The sequence below is a fragment of the Mauremys reevesii genome, linkage group 13, assembly GCF_016161935.1.
Source record: "Mauremys reevesii isolate NIE-2019 linkage group 13, ASM1616193v1, whole genome shotgun sequence".
Classification (NCBI taxonomy): Eukaryota; Metazoa; Chordata; order Testudines; family Geoemydidae; genus Mauremys; species Mauremys reevesii.
The window spans coordinates 15,530,986-15,542,857 of record NC_052635.1 but is presented as its reverse complement, the minus strand read 5'-3'; the positions used below and the strand labels follow the sequence as shown (position 1 = coordinate 15,542,857).

The following is an 11,872-nucleotide window of genomic DNA, read 5'->3' as shown; positions in this document are numbered from 1 at the left end:
CCACAGAGAGAGGCTCTGCAGGGAGGCAAACTATCCCTCAGACTCAGAAGTTGGATCTGGAAGAACCTGAGCTAAGGAGAGAGAATTTAAGTACAGGTAAAACAAGAGCTGTGTAGGACACTTGGTTGTTTTATCCCATTTTCCTGAAAGCTGTGTTCCCTTGGGCATATAAATAACACTTTGTACTGAAGAAGTTAATCCTGCGTCACTGCAAACTCCTTCTGTAGCAGACCCATAGAGGTAAAACTGTAGCAGAGCAAAACTCCAGATAGACCAGCTGGGGTAACACAGCTGGTACCAAAGAGGTGTTAACCTGGGGATTAGGAGAAGGGTGAGATCCTGAGATCCAACCAAAGAAAAGTGAAGGCATGGGCTTCTCACTAGAAAGGGGTGCACTTGGGGAACTGGAGAAAGGTTCAAGAATGGACAGTCTACTTCGGACAGCAGCTGTTCTTGATTTTGAAGACATCAAGGGAGATAACCCACACCATCCTGTGGCATTTTCTTCCAATGATTAGTCATCCCCACTTTTCATAACATGCACCTTATTTCTAAACTCAATTGCTTTGGCTTCATCTTCCAGCCCCTTAGTACCATGCATTTTATTCCCAAGAAGGTAGTCACTGACTGTATTCAACTCACCTCTCAATCTTTTGTTCAATATCTTCATTAATGATTTGGAGGATGGGATGAATTTCACCGTCAACAAGTTTGCTGATGACACTAAACTGGGAGGAGTGGTACATACACTGGAGGGCAGGGATAGGCCAAAAAGGGACCTAAACAAATTAGAGGTTTAGGCCAAAAGAACTGTGATGAAGTTCAACAAGGACAAGTGCAGAGTCCTGAATTTAGGACGGAAGAATCCCATGCACTGCTACAGACTAGGGACCGAATAGCTAGGCAGCAGTTCTGCAGAAAAGGACCTAGGGGTTAAAATGGACGAGAAGCTGGATATGAGTCAACAATGTGCCCTTGTTGGCACTGGTGAGGCCTCATCTGGAGTACCGTGTCCAGTTTTGGGTCCCACACTACAAGAAGAATGTGGAAAAATTGGAAAGAGTCCAACGGAGGGCAACAAAAATGATTAGGGGGCTGAAGCACATGACTTATGTGGAGAAGCTGAGGGAACTGGGCTTATTTAGTCTGCAGAAGAGAAGAATGAGGGGGGATTTGATAGCTGCTTTCAACTATCTGAAAGGGGGTTCCAAAGAGGGTGGATCAAGACTGTTCTCAGTGGTAGAAGATGACAGAACAAGGATTAATTGTCTCAAGTTGCAGTGGGGAGGTTTAGGTTGGATATTAGGATAAACTTTTTCACTAGGAGGGTGGTGAAGCACTGGAATGGGTTACCTAGGGAGGTGGTGGAATCTCCATCCTTAGAGGTCTTTAAGGCCCGGCTTGACAAAGCCCTGGCTGGGATGATTTAGTTGGGGATTGGCCCTGCTTTGAACTGGGGGTTGGACTAGATGGCCTCCTGAGGTACCTTCCAAGCCTGGTATTCTATGATTCTATGATTGTTTGAGCTCCTTCACTCTCATTGTAAGACATTTTCTCCAATCCGCCATATTATTGTGGCTCTTTTCTGCACCCTCTCCAATTTTTCCAACATTCTTTTTTTAGTGTGCACATACACCAGAACTGGATGCATTTCAGTCTCACCGATGCCTGGCAGAGATATAAAATCTCCTTCTCATCACTCCTCCCTTTATACATCACAGGACTGCATTAGCACTTTGTGCCGTAGCATCACATGTTGAGTTGCTTGTCAAATATGACCCCTAAAATTGCTGTGATGGTGGTGAGGGTCACATATATCAGCTTCCCGAGAGAGGGACATGTATGTAATGGCATCATTCTAGTGCCTGGGACTAGGCAGGGACACTGACAAAGAGCACAGATTGGAACATGACTATGCCCAATACACAAAGGGAACACCCCGAGCAGACTCCACAGATCCTTCTCACTCTTATCCCATCAGTGACTATCCAGGCTCTGTTTTGAAAACCTCACAGGAAGGAGACTCCACGACCTCGGGAGGCATTTTGTTCCATTGTCTTACTATTCATACAGTTAGGATATTTTTTTCCTGATATTTAATCTAAATCAGTGGCTTTCAAACATTTTTCATTTGTGGATCTCTAAAAAAAATCATATGGAGGTATGGAGCCATTTGGAAATCTTAGGCATGGTCTGTGGACCCCAAGAGGTCTGCGGACCACAGGTTGAAAACCACTGATATAAATCTGCTATGCTATAGTTTTAACCCATTGCCTCTTGTCCTGCCCTCTGTAGTTACAGATAACAACTTTCTCCACCTTTTTTTTCTGGCAGCCTATCAAGTATTTGTAGACCACTATTGTGTACCCCCTTAATCTCCTCTTTCCCAAACTAAACATACCCAGTTTCTTCAGCCTTGCGTTCCATCCCTTTGATTACCTTTGTTGCTCACAGGCAGATTCTGTGCTGCAGTACTCTCAGTCACTGTCTGTACAGTCTCTGTTCAGCAACATAAGAAGCAGTAATGAGACGTATCATGGAGAGAATGGGGAATGATAGACAGAAGGAAATGAACAAGCAAACTGTTTGCCTGAGAGACTTCAGGGTACTCGCCCTCCCAATGTCACATAGGAATGATCAGATTTACCTTGAATCATCAGCATAAAGGGACAACCTTTTCCTTAATCGTGACTGGGTGTGTGATCAGGATCTGGTTTCCTCCATGCCTCTGCTCTCCTCAGTGTATCATACATGCTCACTCTCTCAGGAAAGACACTTACATTTTTCTGAAGCTGCTCTTGCTTTCCCGCTCGATGCACACTCTTGTGTGTATTACACAGCACCTTACTGCCAGCTGTTCTGAATTCTTCCTGAGGTTATATAGGAGAACAGCCTCATCCTGGCTCTGGCTGCTGTTGGGATCTCTCTTGAGGCTGCTGCTAATGAGAGTTTTAAAATTGCCCTCATGCAGAAATAAATCCTGTGTTGCTTGTTAAAACAGAGTAAACATCAAGGTCACTGCAATTCACCTTGAAACCTCCAGAGAATGTCCCTTTTTGCCATGGGTGGCATGGTGTGTGTGTGTGTGTGTGTGTGTGTGTGTGTGTGTGTGTGTGTGTGTGTGCAATAACTGACACCTTAAATACGGTGTTCAGTACTCGCTGGTCTGTATCCAAAGGGACATAGTGAAACTAGAAAAGGTTTGGAGAGGGGCAACAAAGTTGATCAATGGTATGGAATGGCTTCCATCCAATGAGAGAATAAAGATTAGGACTGTTCATCTTAGAAAAATGACAGGATAGGATAGAGGTCTATACCTTCATGAATAGAGTGGAAAAAGTGAAGAAATAATTTACCCCTTCACACAATACTAATACCAGGAGTTCCCTGAAGAAATTAATAGGTATCTGGCTTTTTCACACAACATATCTATGGAACTCATTGACATGGGATATTTTGATGTGTAGAATTGTAATTGTTGAAAAAAATGGGATAGGTTAATGGAGGACAGGTCTACAAATGGTTGTTGGACAAGATGGCCAGGGATGCAACCCCATACATAGGGTGATCCTAAACCTCTGACTTCAACCACTTTGGTCTGTTCTGGCTCCAGCTGTCCAGCTGGGCCTCTTAATAGGTCATATCCCCTTCTGGGGGCTGGTCACTGTCAGATTGGAGGCCACTTCTCCAGTGGCTTATGGGGAGGAACAAAGTCAACCCACTATTCTGGGTCCCAGGGCAGAAACCCTAAGAATAGCAGCCATGTGCCACCACATGTCTTTAATGAAACTGCTTTCAGTTCCCTGGGCCACTTCCCCATGTCTCCAGCCTTCACCAAAGCTTCATCCATACCTGAGTGTTCTCCTATGTTCAGGCCCAGCATGAACTTGTCCTTGCTGTCCCAGTCCCTTTCAGCACTGATCTCTCCATAGTGCTGTAGCCCTTCAACCTGCTAAGAGGGCCAGCTTCACTCCTCTGGCTCCAAGCTGCAACTGTCTCTTTTCCTCGTTGTAGCTCCTTTCATTGCAGCCTGCAACCCTCTGATTGGCTATCCCCATGTAACCTACCCTGATTGCCTGCACTCTCTGTGCAGCTTGGAGGACTCCTCTACTACTCTTTTCCTGAGATGGGTGTAGCAGGACCTTGAGGCCTCCAGCAGGAGGCCTCTGCGGCCAGTCTCCTTACCAATCACAGTGTCCTTTGAAGCTCATAAGATTTCCCAAGGTGACATTAGTCATGTCTTCTAGACAAGTTACATACAATCCCATAATAACACACGAGCTATGGGGACTTTTTAAATTTGGGTGCCTAGTGAGTTTAGGCACTTACCGAGTTATATGGCAAGTGAGCAGTGTTTTAGTGGATCATATTAGTATCTAAGTCTGGGACTGAGTTGTGGGCTTTAGGGACCTAGGCTCATTTGTGGGTCTGGGATGCAGGCACTGAAATATGCAGAAAGGCACAAGCAAGATTTGGATTGACCATGGGAGTCATTTCTGTGTAGAGGAGAGATAACACTTTGTTGAGCTTTCTAAGTGTGTCGGACACATAGACAATTATTAGGATCCCATAGTAGACTGTTGCCACAATGAGGTGTGAGAAGCAGGTGGAAAATGCCTTTCTCCCGCCACTGGTAGAAGGGGTTGTCCACATGGTGGAGATGATAGCAACATAAGATGCCAAGGTTAAAAGAAATGGGGGCAGGATATATATGGAAGAGAGTATAAAGATCACCAGTTTTATCAGGTTGGTGGCACTGCAGGAGAGTTTAATCACTGGTGTGAATCACAAAGGCAATGGTCAATTTCATTGGGGCCACACAAACGTGATTGTGACATTAAACATGTTATTATGGTTGTTACTAGAAATCTACTCATCCAGGACACAGATGCTAACTTGAGGCAAATTCTGAAATTAATAAGAGCTGTGTAGTGTAGTGGTTTGCATATTGCTAAATACTGGTCATAGTACATACGTACTAGCAGATAACATTCATCTCCTACAAGGAAACAAAAGGAAAAAAAAAGAGTGATGCACCCACCAACAGAAATGGTTCTTTGCCCACTCATGGGACTGGCCAGCATCCTGGGCAGGATGGTGGAGGTGTTGCAGGTCTCCAGGCAGGACAAGTTCCCCAAGAAGAAAAATATGGGGGGGGGGGGAGGATGAAGGTGCTGATCAGTCACAACTATTGCAACAATGAGGTGGTTTCCAGCCATGGTTACTATGTAGATCACTAGAAACAGCAGGAAGAGAAGGGGCTGCAGTTCAGGGAGATTCCCAAATCCCAGATGGATGAATTCTGTGATATAGATTTTATTTTCCCCTTCTACTTTCTCCAACGGCTTTACACATTCCTCCTTCATCCATTTTCCATGAGATATATCTAGTGATACATGAAAATGTAAGGAACATTAGAGAGTTTGCTGTACACTAAATTTCCATCCATTTGATTCTAGAAAAGATCAAACCTCACAAGGAAAGCATGATTCATAAGCTTTCCCAGAGCCATGACTTGGCTATTATCCCAAATGTTAGACAAGATTTTGGAATAGATTTTCCCTACTTGCCCACAAAATCAGCCAGACTGTTATCACTTTTCTGCCCCCAGCTTCGTTAATTCACAGATACATAGACCTAAAGGTCAGAGAGGAGTGTGTCTTGCATGTCACAGGACCTCCCTGAATTAATTGCTGGTTGAACTAAAGCAGAAAGGACTACTGGCATCATCTAATCTGACTCCTGTATGCAAGGAACCATAACACTTCCCAACTCACCCTGAATTTCCCCCCAATACCTTGTGGTTATGTAAACCATATGTGACAAAGTGGGACATATCTGCATTATTGTGTATCAGTAAAGTGCCTAGCTGTGTATTTTAAAGAATGATGGATTGCTTGCTATGTGGGTGAGATCAAAAGGGGTTGTTAGAGGAACCAGTCAGGAAAGGCAAAGCACACACACTGTGACCATGTCAGTAGCCAGCAGGGTTACACAGTTGTTTACCAAGTCTGAGAAAAGAAAGATTAAAAGAAACTGTCCAAGTAAAGGATTCCCTGTGAGACACAGAGAGAGGGTCTACAGGGTTTCAACTATCCCTCAGACTCAGAAGTGCGATCTGGAAGAACCTGAGCTATGGATAGACGAGTTAAGCACAGGTAAAACAAGAGATATCTAGGACTCTGTTGTTTTAATCCATTTTCCTTAATGCTGTGTTCCCTTGGGCAAATACATGCCACTTTGGTTTGAGGAAGCTCTTCCTCTGTCCTGCAAATACAGCACTGCATATCTGTGGATATCTGCTTTATCCCACAGATATCTGCACTTGCAGATGTGAATGCAGATATCTGAGGACCAGTTCTGCGAATCATGGATGGAAGCAGATCCAAATTTTATATCTAAAACTGTGCAAATCTGCAGACATCTGCTTTGTATCCGTGGGTCATTTTTGCAGATGAGATGCGGATACAAATTTTGTATCTATGGAGGACTCGACCTGCAAGCTCATTCCATCACCGGCTGAGGGAGGGAAATCTATAGCAAGGCCAAACTCCAGTTAGACCTGCTGGGGTAACACAGCTGGCACCAAAGGGCTGTTAATGTGGCGATTCAGAGAATGGTTGGATCTCAGGATCCCACCCAAGAGAAGGGGAAGCATGGGCTTCTCACTACCAAGTGCCGTGCTGGGGAAACTGGAGGAAGTTCCAAGAAGGAGCAGCCTGCCCAGTGAAAGTGAATGCAAATCCTGCAGAAATGCAGCCAGTAGTGATTTTTTAAGACATCGAAGGTGGAGAACCCACCCCCTCCTTTGGTGCTTTATTTGAGTGGATAATCACCCCCATGAATCATCATGTCATTTGTGCCTTATATCTAAATTGAATATGTCTGGCTTCAGCTTCCAGCCAATCATTCTTGTTTTTTCATTCACTGCTGCATTCAAGGGCCTTTTAGTATCTGATATGTTCTCCCCAGGAATCTATGAATCCACTGCAGTCAAGTCACCTTTCTAACGTCTTTCTTATACATTTAATAGTTTGAGCTCCTTTGCTCTCACTGGAAGACATTTTCTCCAGCACCTCTTTGCACCGCCCCTCCCCTACATCTTTGTGGCACTTTTCTACACCCTCTCCAATTGTTCAACATCCTTTTCTAAATGCGCACATAGACCAGGACTGGATGCAATTCTGTCTTGACAATGCATAATAGAGGTCAGATCATGTTCATACTCCTATTCATCTCTCCTCTATTTATACATTGTAGGATCCCATTAGTCCTTTGCTCCACAGTATCACATCTGGAGCTTATGTGGTGTTACTTGTCCACTCTGACCCCCAAGTGTGCTGTGATGGTGGTGCGGATCACAGAAACGGGCTTTCCCAGAGAGGGACAAAAATGTGATGGCATCATGCTAGTGCCTGGGACTAAACAGTGACACTGACCAAAAGTACAGACGGGAAGATGACTCCACTCAGTTCACAAAGGGAATAACACGAACAAACTCCACAGATCCCTCTCATTGTTATCACATCAGTGACTCTCTAACAAACCTGGGGACACATTCCATCCCCAATCCACAACATAACCCAGATCTTGTGTTTGAATTTGCTGGGGTGGAACTGTGGGAGGACCCTGCTGCAGAAATGAAAGCCCCTCGCTGGAGGGTCTCAGTTCAATGATATTCAGAGAAGTGTTAAGCCATAGCAAGGGGACAATGCAGAATGATATATCACTGAAATGCACAAGCAACTGTGTACTGTAGAGGCAGTTCAGCCTGTTCTGCTTCCCAATATTGCAGGAGTTTCTCTTTCAGATCCCTAGTATGTGATCCAGGATTGTTCAGATTTACCATTAATCCTCTGTATGATTGATGGTGGCTAGGTGTTGGAATCGGGATCCGTATTCTACCATCGCTCTTCTCTCCTCAGAGTCTCAGACAATCCCATTCACTCTGCAAAGACACCTATAATTTGCTGCTGGGCTGCAATGCTCTTGCTTTCTCGCTTGATGCACATGCTTGGATATATCACAACCATCCTTAGTGCTGCCTTCTCTCGATTCTTACATGCACTAGGGAACAGCAACTCACCCTGGCTGTTATTGGTCTCTCCTTTGATATTGCTGATAATGATCATTGGTCGATAGCTCTCATGGAGGGTATTAAATCAAGGCCGGTGCAATCCCCACCCAAACCTCCAGGGAATCTTCCCTTTTGTAATGCCTGTTGTGGACGTGGGCCAGGAGTTTAAGGCCTGGCCACATTTATATATACACCTAGACACGTATCTGCATCTTTAGAACCTTTCAAAATCTGTCCCTTACAAATTCAAATAATTTTGAAAAACATTGATACTTGGGAACTTTAGTCATTTAGGTGCTTTTTCCAAATTCAATTTTGAAATGCAGAATTAATTAGCAGTTTCTCCACATATTTATTATTTTTTTCACCTCACAAAGTGTTCTTTAGGGTAAAGAGATGTCTCACCAGAAATCATTCATATCAATTAATTATTCTATTTCAATATCTAGGAATGCATTTAGGATCTTACACACCACTAAACATTTCATGACAACATGTATAAGAAACAAAAATTATGAAGACCAGTGCAATCTACCCAAATCTAAAATTGTATAGGACACTTGATATCAAGGGGAGAGACTAAATACTTTAATAATCCAAATCCACCTGTAGGTATTCAAAAACACGTCAATGTAAAATCTAGACTTTTCCCAACGCACAGCAAAGATGCAAACAAAACGTGAAAGTAAAACCTTGAATTCCACTTGAATGCAGAGAACAGGAAAGTTAAAATTCCAGCTAGAGGAGAAGCAAGCAGCAACTCTTACAAAACGGCAATGCAGACATCCCCCAAATTAGCATGTCTTCATGCTCCCCAACAGAGCTCCATTGTCATGGGCTAGCGACAGCCTAAATGCTAACTCCCTTTCTATTTCTTCCAGATTCATTCATTGCCATATCAGTCACTACTTCTCAATTTCTATAAGCACCATACATTTGCTGATGACTTTTCTCAGGGCTGCCTTGACTTCTTTGTTTCTCAGGCTGTAGATGAGGGGATTGACCAGGGGAGTTAGGACTGTGTAGAAGAGAGAGAACACTTTGTTGAGGTCTCTAAGTGTGTCAGTGTCTGGAAACATATAGACAATGAATAGAGTCCCATAGTAGATTGTCACCACAATGAGGTGAGAGGAGCAAGTGGAAAATGCCTTTCTCCTCCCGGTGGTGGACGGGATTCTCAGGATGATGGAGATGATACAAATGTAGGATGCCAGGGTTAATAGAAACAGGGGCAGCATGTATATGGAAGACAATATAAATGTCACGAGTGTGATCAGGCTGGTGTCACTGCAGGAGAGTTTAGTCACTGGGGTGAAATCACAAAGGAAATGGTTAATTTCATTGGGGCCACAGAAATGTAACTGTGACATTAAACGTGTAACTATGATAATTATCATAAATCCACTCATCCAGGACACAGCTGCTAACTGTAGGCAGATTTTGCTACTCATAAGAGCTGTGTAGTGTAGTGGTTTGCATATTGCTAAGTACCGGTCATAGGACATAAGTGCTAAGAGATAACATTCAACTCCCCAAAAAACCCCAAGGAAATGAAATTGATTGATACAGCCAGTAACAGAAATGTTTCTGTCCCCAGTCAGGAGACTGGCCAACATCCTGGGCAGGATGGTGGAGGTGAAGCTGGTCTCCAAGCAGGACAAGTTCCCCAGAAAGAAGTACATGGGGGTGTGAAGGCGCTGATCAGTCACAACCAGTGCGATGATGAGGATGTTCCCAGCCATGGTCACAATGTAGATCACTAGAAACAGCAGGAAGAGAAGGGGCTGCAGTTCAGCGTGATTCCCAAATCCCAGGAGGATGAATTGTGTGATATATGTTTCATTTTTCCCTTCTCCTTTTTCCATGACATGCATGTAGGTTGTCTCTTCCTCTGTTTTCGGTGAGATTATCTAGTGACGGATAAAAAGTCGTTAGTACTGAAAAACTTTACTGTGCAATCAAACACAGTAAATTCCCAGCTATTTGATTCTAGAAAAGTTCAATGTGTGTAAGAAGAGTGTGATTTATAAGCTTTCACAGAGCTTGGGGTAGTGGACAATGGTTTAAGTATGGAAAGCATACCCATGGAGCATGAGAGCAAATCCTCCAGAATGGCTGCCAGTCTTAATTTTGAAGATGTCAGGAGGTTACTAATCCACAACTTCCCTCAGCACTTTGTTCCAATGGTGAGCCACCTTCCCCATTCATAATGTGTGCCTTATTCCTCAAATGATTTTTTCTGGTTTTTGTTTTGACTTTTTCTGCTGGATTAAAGAGCCCTTAAGCCCTGGTATTTTCTTCCCATAAAGGTGATCATCATCTGTAAGCAAGTCACATCTCAGTCTTCTTCCTGATAAATAATGATGTTTCAGTTCCTTCACTCTCATTGTAATGCATTTTCTCCGTTCCTTCCCCTATATTATTATGACTTTTTCTTGCCCCCCACTCCAGTTTTTCAATGTCCTTTTTAAAGAGTGGACAGAGAAAAAGACTGTATAGAGTTTGGTCTCAAATGCCTAAGATGGGTTACATCACCTTCCTACTTCTACTCACCACTTCTCAGTTTATACAGCACGGGATCCCATTAACCCTTTCTGTCCCAGCAGCACACAGGGAGCTCATGTTGAGTTCCTTGCCAACTCTGACACCTAAACTTGCTGTGATGGTGGTGAGGGTCACTCACGAGCTTCCCCAGAGAGGGACGTGAATGTGATGGCATCATGCTAGTGCCTGAGACTACACAGTGACACTGACCAACAGCACAGATGGGAAGAAGACTCTGCCCCATGCACAAAGGGAACTCCCTGAGCAGACTCCACAGATCCCTTTCACTCTTATCCCCTAAGTGAAACTCCGACAGACCCTGGGACACATTCCACCCCCAGCTGCATCTTATAATGCAGCTCGTGTGTGTGAGTCTGTTGGCAGGGAACTGTAGGCAAATTCTGTTTTCCGTTACTCACAGCCACTCTCTGTGGTTTCTGGGTTCAGCAATATTAGACATATCAAGGGAAGAATAAGGAATAATACAGAGCAGTAAATGCACAGGCATATTGTTTATCAGAGAGACATTTCAAGCTGCTCTTCTTCCCTATGGTGCAGCCTTTTCTCCCTAAAATCCTCAGGATTTCACCCAAGAATGATCAGATTTACCTTTAATCCCCAGCATGAAATGGGACATCTCCATCAGTGGTGACTGGGTCTGGGGATCAGGATCTGGATTTCACCATTGCTCTATGCCCTTCTGTGTCTCATGCACTCTCACTCTCACTGCAAAGACACGGTCATTTTCCTGCAGCTGCTCTTGCTTTCCTGCTGGATGCACTCTGCTATGTATATTACACAGAACCTTAGTGCTGGCTGCTCTGGATTCTTACATGATTTATAGGAGACAGCAGCCACATCCTGCCTCTGGCTGCTGTTTGCATCTCCCTTGAGGCTGCTTAAACTTGCCATCATAGAAGAATTGAATCTGTGTTGCTTGTTAAAACAGTGTAAACATCAAGTCCAGTGCAATCCCCATTGAAACCTCCAGGGTGTCTCCTTTTTTTGTCTTGACTTGTGTGCATATGTGCCAAAAGACACCTTGAATACTGGGTCCAGTTCTGGCTGGTCTATCCAACAAAGGATAAAATGGAAATCAAAAAGGTTCAGAGAATGCCCATGGAGATGATCAAAGGTATGGATTTGCTTCCATTAAAGGAAAAACTAAAGATTGGGGTTGTTCATATTACTACGAAGGGGGGATATGATAGAGGCCTATAAAATCATGAGTGGTGTAGGAAAAGTGAATGG

General features: G+C 43.9%; 1 protein-coding gene across 1 annotated transcript; it reads right to left on the bottom strand.

The window, feature by feature from the left end:
* Nucleotides 1-8,982: 8,982 nt before the first annotated feature.
* Nucleotides 8,983-9,825, bottom strand: LOC120380107 (olfactory receptor 1020-like; the record flags this gene model as incomplete). The annotated part of the gene is made up of 1 exon (XM_039497603.1): nt 8,983-9,825. A coding segment is annotated over one exon (843 nt), but the record flags the coding sequence as incomplete, so codon positions are not given.
* Between the last annotated feature and the right edge of the window lie 2,047 nt (nt 9,826-11,872).